This window comes from Semicossyphus pulcher, unplaced genomic scaffold (genome assembly GCF_022749685.1).
Source record: "Semicossyphus pulcher isolate SPU_LCO1_2020_fin unplaced genomic scaffold, fSemPul1.0.p SCAF_2, whole genome shotgun sequence".
Taxonomy (NCBI): domain Eukaryota; kingdom Metazoa; phylum Chordata; class Actinopteri; order Labriformes; family Labridae; genus Semicossyphus; species Semicossyphus pulcher.
In genome coordinates this window covers 11,293,457-11,319,933 of record NW_027211693.1, presented here as the reverse complement: position 1 = coordinate 11,319,933, position 26,477 = coordinate 11,293,457, and the positions used below count along the sequence as shown (strand labels likewise).

Here is a 26,477-nt window from a genome sequence, read left to right as displayed (position 1 = left end):
TCACCTTTCCACAGTTTATTTCCTTTTAAAATAATTCATACAAATGCATACAGTCACAAACATATCTTTGTCAGGTTGTCAGTTTCGACCAAAAATAATGATATTTACTGTAGAATATAGAATATGTATACTGTATATTGCTACGCCTACTACTTTACCATAAAGGGGACCAAGGTAGGCAACAGTGGACTGTGTGTTACTACCAGGGATGGAATTTCAAGGAGCACCTCGACTCTTTAAAAGCTACTCTGTTGTTTTTACTTGTGGCACCGATCGGTTTGAATGAGGAATGCTTACAGTTTGTATCAGGAAGTGTTAGCAAAGCCCCCCGACAGGCATCTGGTGAGGAAAGATCAGGAGTAAAATATTCCAGCATTCATGTCAGGATTTTTGGGCTCTAGACTGACAGCGAGATTTAAATGTCATTTCAGTATCGTCTGTAGCAGACACCCCCTTCATATCACCAGTGGCTAGTGAAATTTCCATCCCTGATTGCTACTCTTACTACCTCACCATGAAGAAGACCAGGTAGGCAACAGTGAACTGTTTTAACTACTCAGCTGCTGGTCGAAGGGGGATCCAGAAAGCACCGCCACTTAGCTGGCCTGCTAACATCAACAACACATGAACTTGAATCGGTAATAAATATCCCAGATTGAAAACAGTTCATTCACGACTGATGTTACAATATCAGCATCTTGTTTAAAAGTTGGAATGTAACCAGTTGGAGCGTAAATCACTGGCTCAGATTGCTAGCTTAAATTGTAAGTCTAGTTGGAAGTGTTTTCAGTTTTAAGTTTGGTCGTGTATTTAGATGGCAGTTTTCGCACTGATGCCTTGTGGAGAGTACTTGCAACCACCCCTCCTCCCAGTGCTGCTTTTTTAGACACAGATACAACCAAGTCACATTGACACAGGCAGGCAGAACACCATATGTACACATAGACACAGAGGCCACAGAGGGTGGCTGAACGGTATACTCAGGAAGGACCCATTGTGAAATGTTAAAGGGATACTAGACCGGAGGAATCAGTACGTTCTGACATGCTATCATGAGTAATCTTTTCTTTATAGTGCATATATGATGTCTCTCATGGTTTGCTCATAAATTGTTCCCTTTTTTTTTAAGACAAGCCTTATAACCATCTTAACTGAGTATCTGATTTATGGAGTTTGTTGATGCAGTTTTTCACACGACTGTTGGCAGTTTGACCGATCCACAGCTAGAAGGGCAACTTCAATATAATACTGATCAGGCAGCATGAAGCAACAGACTTATTTACCTATGTTGTGCATCATTTGTAAACCTTCGTGTGCTCATGCTCCATCAGCCAGAAAATGGATGTGTTTAATTTAGGAAGTACTGGATCATCAGATATAAAGCAAAGAAAAATAAATAACCTGTTATGAGACTGTTTCCCAAACTGTAAGCTGCTACATACTCTCAGTGCATTGCCCGTATCCTTCAATATAATTAATCCAACCACTCTATTTTGTGAACCAGGGAGTCATCCCAGCCAAGCATACCATCATGCCACCTCCCTACAGCCTTTCCTCCCACAACCCCCATCGATTTGGGTCAAACATTTACACAAGTCCCAAGAGCGAAAATCACATTCCCTTAAAACATAACAAACAAAAACAAACATTAGATCGACTTTAGCTTGCGTTAAAGTTCTTCTTCTAATGTGGCGGGACACAAAAAGGCAAGCAGGTAGAAAAACAAAAGCACTAAGTGGCATAAAAAACGAAAATTTAAAAAAATAATATACCAACCGCGGAAACTGAATTTCCTGAGATGGTGTGCAAAAAGCTGCCTCTTTTTTTCAGGGGATGGGGGAGGGGCTTGTTAATTTGGGGACACACATAAAAAACAGATATTGTATTCTCAAACCAGTTTGGCTACATAGAGAGATCACATGACCCTTGTTTTTTCTTAAGACTGGAATACAAATATCAGCATCTTCTTGTGGTAAGTCTAAAAACTGTACACAGACAGGTTACATTCATTTCATAACCTACTACTTTTGCTTGTACATCAAACTAAGGAAAGGACACAGAAAAAGAGAGAAAGACATGAAACAGGCCCCGCTAACTTTGGACACGCTACAGTCTAAGACGGCAGAATTGGATTCAAGAGTTTTTTTTCCCCAAATAAACAGGAAGTCCCTTTTTTTTTTTTTTTTTACTTCTTGAAGGGAAAACTCGACTATACTGTAATTGCTATGTGAAGATAAATGTGTGGATGTAACAGTCTTTCTCTGGAAATCTGTCCTGCTGTATGATTAGAGCATCTGACTGATATCCAGCCCTCCTCGTCATCCTCTTCATCATCTTCTTCCTCTTTGGAGTGTGAACCGGCTGCTGGGAACCAATTGCCAGAGTTGTGAATCGATCGTTATTGGGACCTCAACCTGTCCATCTGTCACTCTGTGAACCTGTCTGATAACAACATGTCACCAGACAACATGGGGTAAACATATCTGTGTGTGTATGTAGGTGTGTGTGTGTGTGGCTACAGTTGGTCGTTTGGATGCTGCTCTCTGTCGCCCTCTGGTGGCTTGACTGTGTTTTGTCCAGGGGACGGGGCATGAGGAGGGTGTGTGACAGCAGGCGGGAGGGTGTGTGCGATGGGCACGGCGCTGGGCACGATGCCTTCAACGGGCGGCGGGAGGCCGCCAGCTGGCAGGTTCACCACACCTGGAGGATACCTGGAGAGGAGAGGGGGAGAGAGAGAGAGATGCAAAACTGAGTTGATAGAGTACAACTGAAACAACAGTTACAAAGGTGTCACCTGCATTATTATATTGCAGTCGGCAACAAGTGAAATATGACAACCTGGTTGAGTTTTTTTTATTAATAGCTAAAAATCATAATCTTTAGAAAAGTGACAGAGTGCTGTGACAAAGTACCTGAATAGAGTTTGAGGACTCACAACGGACACATTTTAAAAAATATAATCAAAATCAAATCAGCAGAGGAGAAAATATTCTGACCAAAAATGCTTGATGTTAAACTTCCCACAGGGTTCCTAAAAAGTCTCAGAGCCAATATCGTGATAACCTGATGACATGGTCAGGGTGTCAGGGGTCATCTTCTCAGATTTAGGGTCGACTCTCTGTCGAGCCACAGATGAGATTATACTTGAACTGTTTTCAAAGGCAGGTTTCTGTGTGAAGACGAGTGAAATTCACCTTTAAGTAAAAATATAGCCTGCTTCACATGTTTCCTTTTGTGGTTGTCCATAATATTTTGCAGGTGCCCGGCAGTATTTTGTGAAATATAGGTGGAATAGAGAAGTCCGTATTGGCAGGAAAGATGGGATTGGACTTGTGTAGAGTGTTTCATTCCAAACAATTTCAGTAGGGGCGGGACAAAATATTGATACGGCAATATATCGTCGCCCTGACTCATGCAATACAATTTGTATCAATTAATGTCGCTATAAACAGATATCCCTGCATTGAAGACTCACCGCATCACTACTTCATGACTCCTCGCAGTGGCGCGTATGACATGAATGAACGTGAATGGAAATGAATTGGCCGCAGAAGAAGTTAATCATTTATGGTGATCTATCATTGTATGATTGTCTTTTAATATATCAATTATCGCAGAATTGTTGTATCGTGATGTTAGCGTTATCCTAGGTTACATATCGTATTGTGCGTTAACCTATGATCCCCTCCCCTAATGCACAGATGAATGAGATGTGAGACTGCACATAATGATTCCTTTCATTGTCGATTAATCTGCTGATTATTTTCTCTATCAATCAATGAAAAAATTGTCATGAAAAATCTCAAAAATAGAGAAAAATTGGCCTACAAAACTTCTACGGACTGCTTATATTGTCCAAGAACTGTTCCACAACCTTCCACACAGATTTTCCACTTCCTGTCAGCCTTGCAGTTGGGAATGATGGGCCAGCTATTGTTTGGCACTACAGCTTGAATGACAATTAATGGCTGCCAATTAAACGTCAAATTAGCTGATAGTTTCATCTCTACTAAAATGACAAAACCGTTTCAGTGTTTCGGCAGAATGAACAGCTGACAGCTGGGGTACAAAGAGTTACAACAACAAAAGATCAACGATGGATTAAGCTTCAACTTGTCAATACTGATTCATTAAAAAATGCCTCGATCAATGTGTTGTTGAAGCAGCTCCGGAGAGAACGGTCATCTCTAGCAACACATTAAACACACTCTACCCAACAGCATAATGTTAGACTGATCTGCTGCCACTCTTAAGCAGTAACACACTCTATTATTGAACACAGATCAATCACTTTTCCAGGGTTTGGGGGAAAAAATCAAACTGTACTGACCACTACAGGTTTCTTTATCCTGATGTCACTTATTACCTATAAGCCCCGTTGAGCTCGGGGTGGACGGTGGCCGGGTCGACTCCTGCCCAGTGGTTGTTCTGGGTGAGGAACTCCTTATTCACACAGTTCTTCAGACTGTCGGGGATACGACCTGAGAAGCAGATAGATGGAGCAAAGGCAAAAGAGAAGGAAGAAATCAAATGAATACTTCAGTGTTTTACAGTTCGCCTCAGGGAACTTGTTAGTGTTACTGCTCTACATTTCAAAGCAGGTGTGACTTTTTTTTGACATTTTCTGTAGAGGAAGACTGAGGCACTAGGGAAACCACGAGATGGGAAAATGAGAAGAGAGAGGGAAAAGAAGAAACAGATTGAAAGGAGGATAGAAAGATAGAAAGAAGAAGGCCTTGAAATCCCTCAGCTAAAAGAATAGGAAAGAGGGTTTATACTCGACTGCAGCAGAAGCACCTAAAAATCAGTTTTAGCTTTATGGTTGCATTTTTCCATCAAAGCAACCGTGTCTCCTTGATTGTGTGTGCGTGTGTGTGTGTGTGTGTGTGTGTGTACGCTACCTGTGATAGCTCTTCTGATCTCCCTGGCTGCCTCCTCTCTCATCTCCAGCGATGCCTGTTCGCTGTACCAGGCAGCGTGCGGGGTGCAGATCAGGTTGGGAGCGTCCTTCAGCGGGCCCTGACTGAAACTGTAATGTGTACAAACGCAGTGCAATCAGTTCAAACAACAACAAAATGATTACATTTACGGTCAAGTAATTACTAAATATTCTTTATTTCTCATTAAATGGATTACTTCCTTATAAAATAGATTTGTCTGGAAAAAAAGCTTATTACAATTTTTTTATAACCAGTCAAATTAATTTAATTAAAATCTGTGCAGTTTGGACGTGAGATGGAACGAAACATCACAGTATGTCAACATCCTAAAACACAACAGTATAATAGTTAGCCAAAATGACAAGCAGATGGCAGTGCATAAGAAGAACATATCCCCCTACATTTAATTAACAGCCCTCTTTCAACAGAAATAAACTTAAAAAGTGCTCCGTAAATGCAGCTACTGTCGGGCTCATCAAGTGTAGCTGGGATTATCCAATCAGTGGATACATGGAGTGTGAATACACTACACTACTACTGCATGCACATCATAGGAAACCCATGTCTTAGACTTTTGGCCACAACTTTCTTTTTTTCAAGCACACATCCACGACCCACTGAAAACAGCTCTGCGACCCACTTTTCGGTCCTGACCCACCAGTTGAGAACCAGGGGTAATGAGTACATTTATGTATACATCCTTTTGCAGATATACGTGTGCTGGAAATTATGTTAAACAGATAACAGTTATTTATAATAATACTTAGTGTTTTACCTAAACGGCTCCGTCTCATGAACATCCAGAGCAGCTCCACGTATCCTTCCCTCCTTCAGCGCCTGAGCCAGGGCCTTCTCATCCACCAGACCCCCTCGGGCTGTGTTCACCAGGAACGCCCCCTGACGCATCTTTAACACACATATGCACACTTATGGTACGTGATGTAATGAGACAAAACTTTACCTCACAAATTTTACATGCATCCAACATTCTTTGAGAGAGATCCAAAAACTCTACACTCTATAAATCTTGTTTCCGCTCTCAGCGCAGAGACACCTCATCATCATAATAATAAATATGTAATATTGTATTGATCGTTGTGAGACACTCGCCCTCCTGCAGCAAGGTCAAACATACAGCCTGTGTCTTGAGCTTTAGCTGTCTTTAACTGGCTTTAGCCTGAGCACCTTAGATGAATGACAAACAGTTATTTCCCGACTGTATCGGTCGTCATATGCATCGCAAGCAGTAGATCATCTGTATGTAGGTGGTTTGCTTCTACAGGTATCTGCTTATTTAATATTTATAGCCATAGGAAGCAGGAGTTGATGTTTTGATAAATAAATCATTCAAGTGTGTGCATGTGTTCCCAGTCCCAGTGTGTATGTGTGTGTCGCTTCCCTACCTGTTTGATGGTGAAGTCGTTGATCAGGTGGTGGTTGTGCTCGTTGAGGCTGCAGTGCAGAGAGACACAGTCGGAGTGGAAGAGCAGGTCCTGAGGAGAAATAGAGGAAAAGGCGTCATATATAAATCCCTTTAAACGGCTGCTTTCCACTGCAGGGGCTTCACAGCACTCATTTAAAATACAGTAGACTCACACTGACATGAAAGCTGGACTATAATTGATTTTCAACCGAAACACGGTCCAGATATCCCATAAAAACTCATCCTAATGACAGCACTCTTACTGTTACTGAGCACAGGAGGCCATCACTCCTTCACCGCATACAGAAGAGGCATAACAGTAAATACATATTTGTCATGGTGGAGGCAGGAGAAGGCAGTGTTATGTCAGCAAAGAGAAAAGGAGACAAGGATTAAGCGTGAATTGGTTTAAATTTCATGCTAGTGCTCTGTTTTTGTTGGCTGGGACTCCGAGAGGAATGGCACTTCAGTGACAGACATAATTATCCCCGTCATGGCAGACATACATTGCTGAGACTGGCCTTACCTGCAGAGCAACCTAATAAAAGTCTGACACCTGTGATTAGCCGGAGCAAAAACAACACCTGGACTTAGAAATATGCAGTCCTCTGTGCTCTGCTTTAAGGTGAAGTAATAGTAGAAGTAATGTCCTAAATATGATCGACAGAATTAGAAAATAAGAAAAGAAATAAGTTTAGAAAATAAATTAAAAGCTTCTTCTTCTTCCAGTCCTTCTTTGTTTCAACCACTGCATTGCTGTTAGTGTAAAAGTCTCACAATGCAGTAAAAGTAATTGAAGTTATCACTCTACAATGTGAACATGAAGCTGTACAGATACAGGAGGGCTGCCTCATTTAAAAATGACTACTAAAAAAAACCCCAGCAGTGGAAATGGCAGAAAGATGCCGATTTGTCAAACACAAAGTGGCCCCACCAATATCAGAGTGTGCGTCAACAGGAACATACCTGTAGTGTGGTGACCCTTTGTAGTCCCAGGGATCTCTCGACGCCATCAGCCAAATAAGGGTCATAGAAAATCACATTGAAGCCAAAGGCCTTGGCTCGCAGGGCTACAGCCTGGCCCACTCGACCTAGAAACACACATATAAACACAGTCATGGAGGAATACACAAAACAGTGCATACACATGAATACACATTCTAAATATAAATGAAGAATTAAACATTTTTCTGTTTGTAATATTAACCTTTTTGCCTTTTTTTCTTGGACAAATTACATAATTCTCTGGCTACACACGTCTGCTCGTCATTACTGAAAAAGCCTCCAGACTGTACAGGGAGAGATTTGCATTCTGCTTCTGGTTAATCCGCTTATACGTTATTGGCAGTAACTCCTTAGGAAGCCAATTTAGCTGAGCTAAGGACAAAACTTCACAAAATGGAAAAGAGAGAAAAATCCTTTGATTAAAAACTTCAGCTTTAGTCCTGAGCAACAACCTAATCAACAGTCTTTAAGTCTGACCAGAATGTACCGGACAAAATGAACAAAATATAAACTTTTATTACAAAAAGCTTTATGTTACGTCAATGGTGGTCTGAGTCCACCTCTTTGCTTCAGGCTGAAATATCTTAAATTAACTGTTGGACTAATTGCCATGACATTTGGAGACATTCATGGTTCCCAGAAGATGAACTTTGATCCCCTGACTTTTACTGTAGTACCAAGCAAATTAGTCCGGAACCTTTTAGTTCATTACATCCAGAAAAAGCTACAAAACATGTGATGTAGCAGTAGGCTTTTAGGCTGGGTAGCTAGTTCCAAAGTCAAATGTATACGGCATCTAGTTCAACATAACACACAGACTCTTGGCATGGCATAATTAAGTAGCAACACTTTGCAATTGTATCTCACTTGAACTACCGTCCTGTGTTTTTTTTTATTGATGTCATAGAAGATTGGGAACATTCCACATCACTGGCAGCCATCTTAGTTGTTTATGAAAAGGCCAAAACAGCTCTTAATCCCAGGATATATTACATTAACTGCTGTGCTTGGCCTGAACTGAATCTGATCAAATGGAAATCAGGCTGGTTAGAAAGGGGACTAAGAGCATCTGACAAGGCAAATAAAACAAGAGCTTTAAGATTTGTTTGGTCCAGTTCCACCAGTTGCTTTTCATTTTTGCTGTTGAGTGACATGTCTCAACTATGAAACTTGGTGCGACGGGTTGCTGACAATAATCTGCCAGATAAAAGACATTCCCCGATCCCTCAACAGTGAATCCTGTTTAGTTCTGATCATTAAATGGTAGGATGCTAACAGGCTAAACTAAGATTCCAAACAGGGTAAACATGATACTTGATAAACATCACCATGTAAGGGATAATGTATAGTCTGTTACACTCACAGTTAGAGCTGTGTCCATAGCAACAGTTAACTCTGTAGCCTTCTTAAAATGAGCTGTTTTTACTCACATTAAATGGAAACATTTCCTCTGATGGTGAAGTAAGACACATTGACCCGGGCCGCATGAATCAGTGCAGCACTTGATTGAGGTTTGAGTCTGTCAACATTTTCTTTTCCATTCACCGAGTTTAAACACCGCTGTAACCCACACTGTGGTCGGTTTAATGTTTACTTAGTGTGCCATTTTTAGTTTTTGCAACCTCTGATGCTTTCTCTCCACCGTATTCATCTCTTCTCTTTTTTTCCCCCTTTGTAAACAAGCCAACGTCAAATTAACCGGACTATTTTCGCAGATTGATATGATAACAGTTAGTCCTCCAGATACTGTGAATAAAGCCGCATCCCTAGCAACGGTCTGTTCTTCATAGCAACGGTCTGCTATCGAGAATTAGCCGTCCTTAGAATGCTGTAATTAACCAATCAGAATAAAGTATTTAACACAGCTGTCAGAATTAACACCGGAGTACAGTATGTTCGGATGTTGATGTATACATTTAGCACTGCTCTGCCTTTATTCAGCCTTACAGAGCATGGCTGTCAGCACGGCTGTAGTCTCTCAGTCTTGTTTTTACAACACTATGCCACGTAGGTCTCCCTGCAGAGGCATTAAGTGATATCTTTGCCGTTACTCACCGAGCCCTATAAGTCCCAGTGTCTCTCCTCTGATCCTTGCTGCTCCTGACGCCACCTCTCGGATCTGCTCCACGCTCTGAACCCGTGTGCCCTCCCGCAGAGCCTGGAATGAATTACAAAAACATATCAGTTAAACTCTAAGCAGGTTTATTTCAGGATGTCTGCATGAGTCTAAATCTTTTCACATGTTGATAAGAGTCTAAATAATTATTGTTACTTTTAACTGATTAAAAGAACAAATCATTTTACTGTATTTTCTACATCTTACATCAACGTCTTATAAATACAGCGACATTCTGAAGAAAATTAAATGTTTCGATTTGCCTGACTTTTCAGCAGACAATTATAAGTAACTGTCCAAACTAAAATTGTGATAACTGAATGTAAATGCCTGAAAAATATGTTTAAAATGACTTCATTCAAATCCAATTCATTCCAGCCCCTTTTATCAGCCACACAGAGATACAAACCTGGTGCAGCCAGGTGGTGCGTCGGTACAAGGTGAGGATGTGACAGAGCGTCGAGTCGGCCGTCTCCTCCACTGAGGCTGCTGGCATATTACATACAGCTATGCCTGTTGGACCAGAGAGCAGATAAGGATTAGTAATAGCTTTTGGGGCCGTTTTAGGAGAGAGATGAAGTTTGGTGAAAGCTATTTTTGGGGGGAGAAGTCAAGACTGAAGGCATGAGTAAGCAGTTTTCTCTACAAACACCAGTGGAAACTTTTAAATGGCAGAGCTTCTTGGTGGAGGGAGATAGGGGATTTTAGTTAGGCTCTGGCTGCTGCAGGATAGACTTGAGTTTTAACAAGAAATACGATGACAATGACAGTACCTATTGGCAGCAGAAAATACGTTTTTTGGGTCAAATTAAATGTTAAATAGCATCCATTGTCACGCCTTGAATCCCTAGAAGGACTGTAAACAATGATGAGCACACAGAAAGGGAACTCTTTGGCCCAAATATCCTTCCTTGCTTATCAGAATAACTGCTGGCTACACCTAAAGCCCCCCCAAAATTGGCAGTAATTGTCAGGGACTATATTCTTGTCAGTGGTAGTCAATGGGTTTTGAGATTGCTTATTACTGAAGGCAAAAGCACAAGCATGTGGCATTGGAAAGTAAAGATGATGTTTAGGTTCTTGTTACAATGTGTCAAGGATATTGGCATTAAATCGAGTCTATAGTCGCAACACAGAGTCGATTAATCATTGGTCAATTAAAAGACAATAAAACTACCCATAGTTTCAGTAATTCCTCAAGCAAATTTGACAAACATTCCAGCTTCCTAAATCCATCCATCCATTATCTATACTGCTTATCCTGTTCAGGGCTGCATGGGGAGGATATCACAGCTGTCATTGGGCGAGAGGCAGGGTACAACCTGGACTGATCGTCAGTCAATCATAGAGACACATAGAGACAGACAACATTCCACGCTCACACTCACAACTACAGGCAATTAGGGGTCACCATTGAACCTAACAAACATGTCTTTGGACTGTGGGAGGAAGCCGGAGTACCAGTAGGGGAACCCACTGGGAGAACCAAACCGGGATTTGTATTAGGAACCTTCTAGTGAGGCCAAAGCACTAACCACTGCACCACTGTGCAGCCCAGCTTCTTAAATGTAAGGATTAATTGGCTTTCTTTGTGATTCTTGGTAGAAAATTCAGAGTCTCTGGTTTTTAGACTGTAGGTTGGATAAAAAAAGCAACTTGAAGATGTGACTTTTTGACATTTAGTAGACTGAACAATGAATTGATGAATTTATTAAAGGAGCAGTTCACCCCTGGAAAAAGCAACTGTCAGTCAAAGCTGGTGTTCTCTGTAATCGATAGAAGCAATAATATTTGAAATTGGGGCCATAGCTGTGGAGAAAGTTGTACAAACAGCTTGTGGTTTCGCCCATTCTACATTCCTACAACACCCAGCGTGCATTGCGCCCCTCCCTCTGAAAGGAACGGCCCAGCGAGAGACGCTGGAGTGACATACTACTGTTTCACTGCAGGCAATGGCTCAGAGCAGTACAGAATCCGAAACACGACGAGAATATACCGGTGGATCGTCTAAAAAAATCTTCAGGTCTGCAGTCTACATTTCAAACCTGCCGATTTTGAACGAGACATGACATCAGAGGCGGGCGTCCTAGATTGAGGAACTGTAGTTCAGCAAGCTGCCTGGCCTCCGCCATTGGAGAAGCGGATAGCGTCCTCCAAAGGCAGAGAGCGTAATTGCATTCTTTTTCTACCATAATGGCATTAGCTCCCCATGATAGCATGATAGGACTGAGGTTGAAAATCGGCGAACTGGCCCTTTAATACTGAAAATAACTATTTGTAGGCCTAATAGGAGCAGTGGATGTTGTGTTTTGTATCTGTGTGTGTTCTCACCCAGCTCCCCGGCAGATTTGATGTCAATATTGTCGTAGCCGCTGCCGATGCGGACGATGATGCGCAGAGCTTTAAACTTCTCCAGGTCTTCTCTCATCAGAGTGATGGTGTGGTACATCAGAGCTCCTACAGCTTCATTCAACACCTGCAAACACAGACACACAGAGGGTTATTTAAAGAATAGATAGGCATGTTGGTGTGTGTGTGTGTGTGTGTGTGTGTGTCTGAGGAATATCTAAATCTGTACAGCCTTATTTAACCTCTGTGTTTACACGCTGGGTGATGAAAAAGACAACCGCACATGCATTAAACCAAACACAGGCCATTAGAGCAGCAGGAGTAGTTCTGTGTTTCTGCATTACACTCTTAATGTCTGCAGAACAACAGGCTAAAGTTTGAGACACATTGTAACAGGTCAAATTATCAGCATGTGTTTGTGTAGGTGTGAGCACAAGTCAAGTTTGCAGAAGTCAATTTGAGAGAGAGAGAGAGTTCACTGAGTTCAGTGTTTCCATAAACTCAATACTTCAGTTTCAGTGTTTTTAATATCTTCTGTTTATAACGTTTTCATATCCTGGTTTTTAATAACAAGGAATGACTGGTTTTCCTGAATATTACCATGGAAACTAAGCTTTTAGAACCACAGGGGTCGAGATAAGGTGTCTCTGCATGTAACAAACTACCTAATATCAGCAGGAATCTTATTGGATTCTCACTGGCGTCTAATCAGAATGACAGCCTGTTGTTTCACCTGAAAATGAAATACTGGGACTCAACAGCAGTAAACTTGACTATGAAATATAGAGTGTTTAAAAAAGGAAGGTTCAGTCACCCTTTAATTGGTGCTCAGTTAATTTCCCGCACGTTGCCAGCCTTCGTCTTCATGTGTGTGAGAGAGGATGAAAATGACATGCGGTTCAATTACAATAAAGAAGCCTTTTTAATTACACAATGAGGTGGCTGCTTACTAGACAGCCAGAGCGAGAGGGAGAGCCATCTGTTTCTCCCACGCTGTGGCCTACTGAGCGCGCTCTCAGAGAGAGTGTGCCTGGCAGACTCCCAGGACCAGACGTAACCCTGCCAGACATACAAACCCATTTACACTGCAGAGTGACTGTGGCAAGATCTGAGCCTGACCCACATTTTACACTCGCTCTCTGCACCCTTCTTTCATTTTCTTTTCTTGTGTGTCTCTTTTTCTGTGTTTTGGTTTTCTGTCATTTGATCTTCATGTCTTTGAATTTTAGCTGCGAGTGTTTAAGTCCTTAACGCAGAGCCAACGGTCTTTAAATGTGGCAACTTCAGGCTCTTCTTTTATGACGATATCTCAGGTGCGTATGTCGCATTCATGCAATTTCATTGGACTGAAAACAATGAATACATGACAAATGACTTCAGGGCATTCATGCATTCTTGGAAACAACATCTGATTTCCCCAAGTCATGTGCATTTTATTGCCTAAATAAGCTTTTATTCTGTTTTGAATTTGAATTTAGGACTTTGAGTTGCACTTGACAGCCTGAAAGGCATGAAGAAAATGGTGTTAGACACCACTTGTCTGTCATAAAGATGTTAATAATAATAATAATAATAATAATAAATTGTATTTGTATTGCACTTTATATTTAAGCAATCTCAAGTGTTACAGAGAAGAAAAATAAAACAAGACAATTTTAATGTTAAATATACTTCTACTATAAATACCATACGAAAAATTATACAATATAAAACATGATCTTAAAGATATAATCTTGAAGATTTTCATTTAAATAAATGTCTGTTATGTCACTATCTATCGCCGAATGACGTAACACACTGGTGATTGAGCCTATGGCCCACTGATGAAAGCCTTCACAAGCAGCGCCCAGTTAGTGACGTGTTTTCCATCACCCAGCAGTGGTTGGTCTGCCAGAGAGGGTAGGCGGAGCTAAGTGTGTTGCGAGTAAACAGTAATCTACTATGGCTGAACAAACAAAGAAAAGATGGATGACTCCAGATACAACTTCAAAAATAAGTGAAAATCCAAAGAAAAAGAAACAAATTTGACGCACAGATGAAGCAAACAGTCTGAAAAGGAAAGCGACCGTCAGCGAGGAAAATCAAGAGTTACAACCGGAGCCAACCGTGGACGTCTGGTTATCTGGGACATATGTGCCCGCAATTGCCTTTTATCTCCACAAGGTGCCGGCAAACAGAATGAAACTGAGAACTTAAGATAATAACTAACATCTGTGGCTTAAAATGTTTCCATATACATCGGGATGTTTTGAAGCCTAAAGTTGATTTTGGTTTGGTTTCACCTCCTCCTAAACTGGAACTTGTAAATCACTGCAAATATGACCCCAAAGGTACCCGGAGAGAACCGCAGGAAATATTTATTCAATGCATTTGTAATAAGAAAAAACATTATTAACATTATTTCTTTGGCTTTTGTCTTTATTACATAGGACAGCTGATGAGAGACAGGACATGTGGGGGGTAGAGAGTGGGGGATGACATGCACCCAATGATCGGCAGATTGGAGTCGAACCTGCGATCAGTGTGTCGAGGACTGGAGCCTCTGTATATGGGGCGCGTGCTCTACCAACCGAGCCAAACCAGCAGCCCAGTAGTTATTATTTATATAAATACAGGCTGTAAAAGCAGCAGCATTTTTTCTGCCCTAGTTGTGGCTTTTTTTGTCTCAGTCTCGGATTTTGAAGTTGGACTTACTGCTCTTTTATTTTTCTGTTCAACCGTGATGAGCACTGCTGCTCAGCTCTACGCCTGTTTATTTCATGCTGACCTAAAAAATGTAAAACATACTCACTTCCTGTTACAGAGAATTTTATGCAGCACCAGTTGTTCAATAATGACTGTCCATCTATCCTATCTTCAAACTCTTACAACAAACAACAAACTGTTGTCAATTAATACATGAAGATGAAAATATTGTCGGGGCAGGATCTTACTTACAGTGTGTGTGCGTGTGCATGATACAGTTTGAGTGTGTTACCTTCTCGTGGATCTCCTGTGTGGACTGAGCGTCACAGAAGGCCACTGTAGCTACGTCTTTCAGGATGGGCATCTCCACAGTGCAGTCACGCCCGTCCAGCAGCGCCACCAGGGGGCGCGGGTGCATCGGACCGTTCATGATGGGTGGCCTGATGCCTACAGAAAAACATAGAAGAAATACTGTGAGACAGGATGAACAATAAGCATAAGTTCATGTTGTTGTGCTGTATATAATATCACCTGCAGACCGTGCTGGGTCAAATGTCAGCCTTTCTTTAAAGTTTCAGTTGCGAAACGTAGACCTTAAGTTATGCTGTCGTTCCTGAGGCTGCATCCCATAATATCTCTGTTCCACACTGATGCAGTTGCTATGACAACTGTGACAGTTGTGGATGGTGGAAGAAGGAAAAAAAAGAATGTTCCAGCTGTCTATCTGCAACAGAGCACATTCCTTCTGAGGGCGGTCGTGTTTGCAGCTGTTTCTCTCCTCAGTGCATGTAAGAAAAGTTTATGATTCTGTTTAATTATTACTGCCTTTGAGTCTAAACAGGCAGTAATGAGGAAGATAGATGAAGAAGAGGCTAAAGGTCGACGTGTTTGAAATGGTTTTAAAAAAGCTAGTCCTCAAACGTTTAGAATATCCCAGTAGAATAAAAAATGCAGGGCACAAAAACATCATGATAATTAGATCCTTTTGTATTTCCTCCTATTTATATCACTTTAATAAGGTAGTATATTCCGGATACATGTACAGTGCTTGCTCCCTGTGGACTTTAGACTCTCTTGGGAGCCGCTTTCCAAGAAAAAATGGCAAGTAACTCGACTGGGAAACTACACAGTATGCAGCCTTAAAACCTAGATTACATCACAATCATCTTTTCTTCCTGCATATCTTGGTTGAAATTGAATTTTTGTCAGAAATATGCAACAAAAGTGTGACATTTCGTAGCTTTAAAACCCTTAAATTGTCACTAAAATGATTGATGTAGCCCGGCAGGTACAGCAGATCAGAAAACATTGTGAGATCTGTGTCAGGAGAGACTTGAAATCTGACAGTAACTGAGTAACACTGAGCTCCCCCTCTTCAACCTCTCTCCTGGATGTCTTATTAAATCATCTCTTCAGATTAAACAATTACCTTGAGCTTGCTGCCAGCTTTACAGGAGCATAAGTGGCGTTTAACAAGGCAGATAGACCTGACTAGTGAGCCTGTATTGAGGTATAGCATGAGCAGATAGGAGCTGCATTTATTGGTTTTCATTGCAGTGTACTAGATCTCTCGGTTTGTCTCTCCTTTAGGATAACTGAAGAGTTAATCCCTGACAGACGTACTGACTGAGCTCGGAGACATCTGAGCGACGGACAGTTGTAGATTCAGTGTATGTAATTGGGTCTCTGTGACATGCAGAGTTTTGACAGCCCTCTGAAACCCTGTAGATAAAATAAGTGAAGAGTTATTCCGGTTTCTGCCGATGCTGACCGAACCCATCACTCACTCCTGACTGTGTTCCAGTCGGAGATGTGCAGGCTGACATCTCACATAAGCAACCACTTCTGTCATTTCTCTCAAAATATTCCACCCAAGACTTTTCTTTGCTACTCAGACCTCCACATATAAAGTTGGTTTTCTGTGACTGCTTTCCAGTTTCATGAGCGAACATCATTAAAAAGTCGCCAAATTATCACCATTTTACAATCTTAATGTTACAATGCTTTGAATGTCAAGGACCCCTGACAATCAGACTCTTGTTAAGATGTTTGGAGGCTCCAAACCCGCATATTAGTCCCTCAGCAGCTATCATTAAGTCGCCTATGAGTGAAGTAAATTGGAGGAATTAAATCCTCGCCAGAAACATTATAACAATTAACATTAAACTCGGGCCGCTGGTTTAGCTCAGTAGGTAGAGCAGGTGCCCCATATCGAGAGGCAACAGGCCTCAGTGCAGCGGCTGCAGGCTCGACTCCCGCCCTCGGCCCTTTGCTGCATGGCATCCCCCTTCTCTCTTCTCCCCACATGTCCGTCTCTCTTCAGCTGTCCTGTCAATAAAGGCAAAAAATGGCCAAGAAAACAACAACTCTAATTTACAGTGCTTCTTTTGACAGAAGCATATTAAATATGAGGCTCCTGTACATCTTGCTTTATCTCCTGTTTATTTGTGCTTAAGTTAGTTTTCGAGGTATTTGCAGAAAGATTTTCGGGTTCATTAAACCCTTTAAAATCCAATACAACAAGTTTATTTGTTGCATTGCTCATGAAAGTTTCTCTTTTTGGAGACTTTTCTGTCTCTTCTGCCATTGAATGATTTCTTCTTATAAGACTGTTAGCATCGATGCTAAACAGTCTAACAAGCCTTGCCTTTTGTTTTCTTAAGCCTGACATGAAGCATCACTGTTTAAAAAAGGCAGCATTTTTACAGCTGATGAAAATCATCATCGCATGGAAATGTGCTGACGTGATGTCACGTCGGCATTTGGCTTCGTCTCACTGGTTGTTTTCCTTTATTGAAGCAGCTCACTGGCCAGAAGGGGAGGCCTGTTTTGCACTGTGCAGCTCCCGGGAGTGAATACGTGCAACTGCAATATGTACTAAACTCGTGTAAATTGATCGTCTCCGTGAAATCCTGCTGTACAAAATGTAATTTCTGATGTACAAAGATTCAGCTCCGGCTTGCAGATGTGCAGATTAATTTTAAACATACTCAGGGAGGAGGGAGCCAGTGTGCATGCATGAGGAAATAATGTATACAGTCAGAGCTTACATGCATCTCTGAGATCATGCTCCAGTGTGCCGCAGTGTTCGGTGTGTGGCGAGAGAAAACAAGTGTTCCGGATCCGCAAATGATTTACACGTTACATTTTAAAAGATCAGTGTTTACATTTCAAAGATAATACTCTCAGGAAACCTCACAGCTAGTTGATAAATGACATACATATTTAAGAGCTATTTTTAGAGCAGCATGCAAACCCTTCACCCTGCGAGTATCAGAGCGTAGAGCAGAGCGTGGGAGAGTAAACCCAGAGACATGTAACTGTAACCATGGAGTACGTCAGTGCTTGCATTTAGGATCATGCGTCTGTGGTTGCATATTGTTTTAGTTTCGGTTGCTTGGTTGCAGCGATGTCCCAAAAAACAAAAATATAAAGACTAGATTGTTTCTTGCCTTGAGACTGAAGCCTTACCGCACAAAAATAAAGCACTTTCTGTCTGTTTGACACAAATAAATTGGCTGACAAACTGCAGAGAAGCTCCAAATTTATTATATTCCATCACTCAATTTCTTTATTGTCTTATCTGCGTTGTCAGATTACAGCATGAGACCTGATCTGATGAAGTGGTGTGCAGAAGACCAATAAGGTGAAACCCAAATCCTGCTCACAATGCTTTATATGAGCTGGTAAAACATTAGCTTCCCATAATAGGATTTGCCTGAAGGCCATTGCACTTTCACATCAATACAAAATCAATGGTGCATAGCTGAGAAATTGGAATTGAACAAGTGCAAAAAGTACTCTCAGGCTTCCACACAGCCTTCACTGTAACTCAGATGTAATCACGAGCAGCACGGCCGCCTGTAGCGGGTGCTTTCGGCCCGCAGACTCGCCTTTTATAAGATTTCTTTTCAGCAGGGACCCCTGGGAACAAACTATGATTCAGAGATGATGCTCACTTGCACAAAATAATGAAACCTTGCCGGTCTAATCAGTTGTGTGGCCGAGTGGCGTTTTTGTTAAGCAGCAGAGATTCCAGACATTTCTCCGGCTCACACTCGGTCACGGAGCGAGGGAGGAAATAGCTTTCATTCCAGCACCATGCGTGACCTTGGGAGGACCAGCCGCTCTGACTGCTGAGTACTACGATATGATAAAACACTCATTCTCTCTCTGACTCTCCCACACACAGACACACAGACCTCAGTACTAACTCTTTAAGTCTACTCCCTCTCTCTTATAAATCCTAACTCACACAAACTCAAGCAGCCACTATCTCCTTTATTTCATGTATTTTCTAGGCACATTAAACACTCATTAAATTCCTCATTATATTAAATAATTGGTTAGACTTTTCTCTCACTCTGCTCAAACTGTAAAACCCCATCCATCTCTTCCATCTCTCATTATATTCAATACTCCAGTACACACTCTCCACCAGCTCTCTCTCTTCCCAACAGCCCCGGGGTGGGGTGACTGCTGGGAGCTTTCACAGTGCAAACAGGCCTCTTGACAGCCAACGGGGGCCACAGCTCCAGCTCTGCTCTCGCCATCTATCAAGGGTTTCTCTGATTCAGATTCGCTCCTGAATTTGGTAAACATTTTGAGGCTATGCAGCAATGCGGGAGTGATGATTTGCAGCCAAGACGACATTAAATATGGAAAAAAAGAGTTTGTTTGTAATAACTGCTCCCTAAAATCAACAACCATCTGCTTTTTCAATATGTGCTTACATCCGCTGATTTAGAACAGTATCTGTTAGAAGATTCGTAATCACCAAAATGAAGCTAACGCCGTTTGACTGACATTTAGAGACGGGAAAAGCAACTGCTCGAAATGCATCATGCGAGCCAGAGGGAAAGCCCCGCAGCCTGCCTGCATCCAGCTGTCGGTGACCAGCTAACAAGAACAGCTGGATTTCTCCCCCAGAGGAACCAGACAGTGTTTTCAAACTGTCAGTCAACAGACACAATGTCAAAGATCAGCAGTTTTCATGTTTTATAACTATGCAGGTCACAGGGAAGTCTGCCAGCCTTAAGGAAAAAGGGATCTGACAAAAAGAAAAAAGCTGCAAGTCCCTGGATTTGATTGACACTAAAGAACAGTGTGTGACAACTCGCACTCTTACAACAAGAGGTTTGATTTCCAGAGCAGCCGAAGTTCTATTTTGGTCGAACAAAATCAAAGTGTAAGGTTTTTTTTTTCATTAATTCAACGACATAAAAATAATCAGGAACTATTCTGATCATCAAAAAGTACCAACAGTTCCCTCGTCTCCACTGCTTTTTTCGTCCTCATGTTAATGTGTGATGACTATTTTTAGATTTTGACTGTTTAAGACCAAACAAGACATCTGAAGGCATCGCTTTGGGCTTTAGGAATGTGTGACTGGCATGCTTCATTATTGCTACACTTGACCAGATTCATTAAAAGTGATAATGTTGAAGATTTTTATTTAAATAAACATCTGTTAAGTCACTATCTATCGCCGAATGAGGTAACACAATGGTGATTGAGCCTATGGCCCACTGATGAAAGCCTTTGCATTTGCAGTGTTACAGACTGGGTGTCTGTGGCGACTTTCACGGAAAAAATCACAAGCAGCGCCCAGTTAGTGACACGTTTTCCATCAGCCAGCAGTGGTTGGTCTGCCAGAGAGGGTAGGTGGAGCTAAGCAGCTTCCTTTCCGCTCTCTGCAAGTGTTGCGAGTAAACAGTAATCTACTATGGCTGAACAAAGAAAGAAAAGATGGATGACTACAGATACAACTTCAACAATAAGTGAAAATCCAAAGAAAAAGGAACGAATTCGACACTCAGATGAAAGCGACCGTCAGCGAGGAAAATCAAGAGTTACAACTGTTGGGCTACAACCAGAACCAACCGTAGACATCTGGTTACACATGCAACACTGTCTGGATATCTAGGTAGTGTGCTCCCGCACTTACTGTTTATCACCATAAGTGCCGCCAAAGAGAACGGAACTGAGATCTTCAATAATAGCACTTAAACATTAAGTTGATAAAACCATAGGCTGCATGATGGTGCAGTCGTTAGCAACAAGGCTCCTGGTTTCAATCCCGGCTCAGACGTAGGAGGCCTCTCTGCGTTGCATGTTCTCCCATGCATGCATAGGTTCCCTCCGAGTACTCCGGCTTCCTCCCACAGCCCGAAGACATGCTCTTTGGGTTAATAGGTGACTCTAAAATTGCCTGTAGGCGTGAGTGTGTGTGTGAATGGATGTCCGTCTTTATGTGTCAGCCCTGTGATTGACAGGCGATCAGTCCAGGGTGTGCCTCACCTCTCGCCCAATGACAGCTGGGAGAGGTGTCAGCCCGCCGCGCCCCTGAACAGGAGAAGCAGTATAGACGATGGATGATAAAACAAGCTGAAAATAGAGCTCAAAAGATAGATCTGTCATTCTGAAAAACATTAATCTGCAACAATGTTTGATAATCGGAGTGATCTTTTAAGTCAGGTATCCAGTAAAAAACTGTTTGGCAGATAAAATAAGACTCATCAACATCTTGCGCTTTCATAGCCAGCACTTAGGTCGATCAGATATTTTAGAATCAAAGCCTTTCTCCTCATTTCAGTCTGCTCAAACTGAAACTCTCAAACAGCTCCAGAAAACATTTTCAGCTATGGACAAATAATCCCACACCGCTATCTGCTGTAAAATGTTTTCCTCAGGTGTTCACTCCTGAAATAAGCTCAGACACCCTGAATTAAATCTATTTTCAGTCTCTCTCCGACTGAACTGAAAAGCAGAACGCTGAAAGATGACACATCTCAGCTCCTGTGTTTGTATTTCTCATTGTTCAGGAGAGAGAAGAGAGGAGAGCGCTGCTGTCTGCACCTGTGATCAGTCAGCCGCCTGCGACCATTGTGCCACAACACGTCTGATTTATGATGCTGCTGGCTCTGGTGGCACGCAGCAACACGGAGCGCTTTAAAAAGCCCCTATATCCTCGTCTTTCACCCCCTCAGTGTTCCCTCATCTACGCGTCACTTCATCACTCGTCGCCTCATATTCACATCTCCATCTTTCATTTCTCCAAGCTCTCTTTATCTCACTTGCCATTTCCTTTTTTTCCGCCTGTCCCTGCCATCTCACCAACATCCATGTTTTTATGTTTTTATGTTTTTATGTTTTTATGTTTTGGATATGCAGGTGCACGATGTTCAGTCAGCTTGTTTAGCTTGTTTGTCATTCGTTCTTTCTCTCTCTACCCACACCTCAATTCTCAGGGAGAAAAGAGGAGAAGACAGACATTTCCCTCCACCAGTCCTCCCTCCTTCATATCACACACACACACATTCTGCCCCACCCACATTTACACAAACACAGGTGCACACTCAGCACACCAATCCACGCAGGTTGACACCACTAATATGCAGTGATATATGATACATACAAGTGCTAACACATAGAAGTGATCGCCTTGTAAGGATTCTCGGTCTCCCTCCGACAAACACAGGCGTGTTTACACACACACACACACACACACACACACACACACACACACACACATGCACATTCACAAGGTCTTGATATGTAGGTAGTGTCAGCAGTTCTGTTCAGGTTTGTCAGCTTTTTGTTCCCTTTACAGAGACAGCGGCAGCAAAACTGACTACAATGTTTGGCAGCAGATTAGCTGCGACTACCACATCCGCGTTGAACGTTTAATATGCAAATTTGATTTATTGTGGTTAGTTTTAAAACTGTCTTTACCAGTCTCTTCATATAAATAACAATTCTACTTTTAATTTAGTAACAGCTAAGATGAATCTGGAGCAGTGATGGTTTGAAAGCAGCGTTTCCCAGCTTTATAGTAATTACTGCATAGGCCCAGATCAATAAAGCAACAGCAGCAGCCCCCCATGCAACGCCCTGCACTGCATCAAAGCCTCCAGAGGCTCAATATGAAGCCAACCATTTCAAGTCAAATATATCACTTCTGTTGAAAAATGTGCATATTTTGCAGCAGTTTTTCATCAACCTGTAACTTTTTTGTAAAGTGTATTCAAAATTGCTCTTCATAAACCTGCTGCAGTGTGACGAGTGTCCCCTCTAGGCACTGTAAGCTGTCATGAACCTAAAAGGTTAACAAGCTCCGGCTTCAGTAATACTTGCATTACAGGAAATACTGCATTTAAATGCAGGCTGTAACTGGATTACTGTTATACTGGATTAAGTGTTAATATGGAGAGGAAAGTCACAATCACTCTGAAGGTTCAATTGGATCGGGGTCAGGTTGGATACTCGGGGGTAAATGTGCACGATAAATGGATTATTAATGCTGTGAGGCTTTCATTGTGTTATAGATTAAGGGTTCTCCACATGGGGTCTTCCCCAGAAACAAATGAATTTATTAGAGCTGATTTATTTGTCAGTATTAGTTACTTTAAGCATGAGTAGTGTCCAGGAATATCCAGTCAGGCTTGATTAGATATATTTTAAACCCACTGATTTATCTGTAATTACACTGGATCCACCTCATTTCTACTTTCAAATACTTTATGACAAAAGGAGAGCAGTTAAGTCTCTCTTTAAAATAATAGCTACCTGATAAAATCTTGCTGAACGAGCCCTTCAGTGCAGACAGTGGGTTTAAGTTGTGTAATGACATCAATAACAGAACTGCACCAGCTTGCAGGCTGCTATCTCTGAGCACCAGCTGCCTGAACACCACCTGACTCGGCTGATATGTAATATAATTGATGCTTTTAATGACGCTGAATTATAGCTTATGTACTAATTGTTATTTTGGGGTGATGCATTGTATGACTGTCTGTTCATGATTATACATGATGATTATGTAGCCACCTGTCTGGACTGTCATGTCACTCTCAAATTACCATGATCAGGTACATCCTGCTACATCTTTCACTGCTGCACCACTTGTTAACCTGTATGTTAACAGCCGGAACAGCCTCACTTTTAAACCTCCTTTTGTCTCTGAACTTTGACAGTGAAAGCCTAACTGTGACATCTCTTAGCGGTGGATGACTCACTCGTGTGGTTATAAAGAACTCAGCTTGCTGTGAGAACTAATGTGATCTGCAGGAAACATTGATTGACACTTCAAATCCTCCTCGCGACTACGGGTTTCTCCGGGGCTGCACCTGTCAGGTGTCCTGCTTAAATCCAATTCTCCTCTCAAATTTGTCAAACGGAATGGTGGTTAAAATTAAAGTAATAAACAATTTTCATTTGAATAAATGTCTGTTAAGTCACTATCTATCGCCGAATGAGTGACACAATGGTGATTGAGCCTGTGGCCCACTGATGAAAGCCTTTGCATTTGCAGTATTACAGACTGGGTCTCTGTGGCCACATTTGCGGAACAAAAATTACAAGCGGTGCCCAGTTAGTGACGCGTTTTCCATCAGCCAGCAGTGGTTGGTCTGCCAGAGAGGGTAGGCGGAGCTAAGCGGCTGCTTTTCCGCTCTCTGCGAGTCTTGCGAGTAAACAGTAATCTACTATGGCTGAACAAACAAAGAAAAGATGGATGACTACAGATACAACTTCAAAAATAAGTGAAAATCCAAAGAAAAAGAAACAAACTCGACGCTCAGATGAAGCAAACAGTCTGAAAAGGAAAGCGACCGTCAGCAAGGAAAATCAAAAGTTACAACCGGAGCCAACCGTGGACGTCACACATGCAGCACTGTCTGGATATCTGGGAAGTGTGCTCCTGCAATTGCCGTTTATCGCCATAGATGCCGGCAAATAGAACGAAACTGAGATCTTTGAGATGTAGGTCCGGTTACCATCATTATCCATTAATCTGCTGTTTATTTTTGTCCAAAAATTCTGTATAATGCTCAACACAATTTCTGAAAGCCCAAAGTAAAGTCGCACATTTGCTTGTTTGGTCCAACAGCCCAAAGACTCTTCATTTAGTATCATCAGTGACAAAGAAAAGCAGCAAATCCCTATGAAGCTGGAACCAGCACGTTTGATATTTCTGCCTGAGAATTACTGAAACAACAAATAGATTATTAAAATACAGCAGTTGGCAGTTCATTCTGTTGCAGCTTATAAATGCATCTCTGAATGCCATATAAAAATACAGTATTTACAGTGTCTTGTGTGTACACTTTCCCTAAATTGATCTGTTAAAAATGTGCAAAGACATGAGTCATCCATTGAAACAAGTTGTCTGTTAATTCCTGTTATTCATTACTTGTTAAACAAATAGGACTTTCATGTGACATCAGGTTGTGGTTTCCTCTCGGTTTGCAGCGTGTCACAACACGAGCAGTCTGCTTGGTTTTCTCCTTTGACATAATGAAACGTGTCTGTGGAGGCTCCTGGTGGGAAACTGCCTGGAGCTGTTAGGAACAGTCACGTCACTCTTTGCCCCTAACTCAGGTTATGAGATCAGACTGGGATCTCAAATCACACATGTAAGATTACAGTTTTGTACAGAGATTTTTATAAGGGATCGGGGCAGTGATTGACGCGTGTTTGTGTCAGCTTTATAATCAGATTAGAGTCAACACACAGGGATCAGAGGACCCCCACCTTCCCAAACATGAATCAACACACCCATCAATCAGCAGGAGCGACAGCCTGATTTTACACCTTAAAGCTTCAATGATCTCCAACGTGTGCTGAAACAGATCCGATGACCGGATCACTTTCACGATTATTGACCGGTGCTGATTTGTGCATGAGCATCTTTAAAAGCAGGCCACCCCCTCCTGAATCATAACTCATGGTCGTTATTCCCGTGACCTTGGACTCTTGAGCTGTCGGGGCATACTGAGGGGCGGATGTGGAGATCTCTCCTGAAGCAAGGAGGGGAAATAAAGGGGCAAAGGGGAAAAAGATCAGAGCTTCAACTTTAATCTTTGATGTCATCAAGAGCCGGAGCCCGCAGCGTGTTGATGACATCACAGATTACAATCTCTGCTTTCTTTTTTTGGGGGGGGAAATGCCCCGCAAATCAGAAAATATAGGTGACCGGAGACAGTGATTCATCTTCAGGGTGGATCATCATTCATCCTCACACCCTCCTCCTCCTCCTGCTCCTGCTCCACACCCAACCCTCCACCTTCTCCCCCCCCTCCACACCCACCTTCTTGTTCCCTAACAGCCCTACCTTGATCCCTTTTTCTAGAATAGTCTTCTCCAGCTGCTATCATAAGATGCATCTCTCACCTGTGTGTGAATCCGACTGTGTGCATGCTTGAATATGTGTGTCAGTTTGGTGCCCTATCTGTGTGTGTACGTGTGCATGCGTGTGTGTGATTTGTGTGTGTTTAAAGGCAAGCGCTCACTTAAAAGAAGCACAGTGAAAGGGAAATATGTGTCATGTCCTTGCTAGCCCCTCGAAGGAGAGAGAGATCTATTTCTGTCGCCACAAATGGAGGTGTTCAAGCAGCCTTCAATGGCTGAGATATACCTCTTCACACACATAGCACACACACACATAGCACACACACATACAGAGGGAGCTAGAGAAAAGGCTAACCATTCTTGTGTGGCGAGAGAGCCGGAGCGATGAATAAGATAATAGAGTGAGGGAGAATTAAGAAGAGATTGAAGAGGAGGAGGGAAAAAGGAGAAGAAGAAGAGAGAGAGAGAGAAGGGGGAGGGGAGGAGGAGGAAGAGAGAATAATGTACACTGAGTTCATAAATATTGGCACACACACACAGACACACGCACTCCAACATTAAAGCAGAGTGCTGGTTGTTTACCTAGAGGCATGCCTTTGTTGAGGAGATGTGAGCTTCCCATGGTGCGTTCCCCGGCCGGCCAGCGCGCAGCACAAACCTGCAGTCTTCACACAGCAGACATGAACAGGAATCCAGTCAGCATATGGCGGCTGTGGCCAGCTACCTCGCTTCCCTTAGTCCTTCTCCCAGCCCCTCAGTGACAAGCATACACATGTGCTCCCCCTCTTTCTCTCTCTCTCTCTCTCCCCTCCCTTCCCTTCCGTCCCCT

The 26,477-nt window shown here is 42.2% G+C and overlaps 1 protein-coding gene across 2 annotated transcripts; it reads right to left on the bottom strand.

Annotated features, from left to right (window-relative positions):
- Window positions 1–26,477, bottom strand: LOC138598005 (C-terminal-binding protein 1). Of its 2 annotated transcripts, none has more exons than XM_069669637.1 (11): window positions 26,231–26,477; window positions 14,811–14,965; window positions 11,816–11,960; window positions 9,894–9,997; window positions 9,424–9,526; window positions 7,330–7,454; window positions 6,344–6,433; window positions 5,716–5,846; window positions 4,902–5,029; window positions 4,367–4,481; window positions 1–2,711 (listed from the first exon to the last, which is right to left on the bottom strand). In XM_069669637.1, the coding sequence occupies exons 1-11, from the start codon at window positions 26,268–26,270 to the stop codon at window positions 2,516–2,518; spliced, it is 1,332 nt and encodes a 443-aa protein (XP_069525738.1). In that variant the 5' UTR covers window positions 26,271–26,477; the 3' UTR covers window positions 1–2,515. The 2 variants fall into 2 exon arrangements, with proteins under 2 accessions (XP_069525738.1, XP_069525739.1); XM_069669638.1 differs by having other exon boundaries at window positions 2,624–2,711; window positions 4,331–4,481.

Excerpts from the sequence above, each read along its gene's own strand:
- LOC138598005 (XM_069669637.1), bottom strand. The coding sequence starts at position 26,270 with ATGGGAAGCTCACATCTCCTCAACAAAGGCATGCCTCTAG. Across the intron at positions 11,961-14,810 it reads CACAGGAGATCCACGAGAAG|GTGTTGAATGAAGCTGTAGG; the intron begins GTAACACACTCA and ends CTGTGTTTGCAG. Across the intron at positions 9,527-9,893 it reads GCACCACCTGGCTGCACCAG|GCTCTGCGGGAGGGCACACG; the intron begins GTTTGTATCTCT and ends AATTCATTCCAG.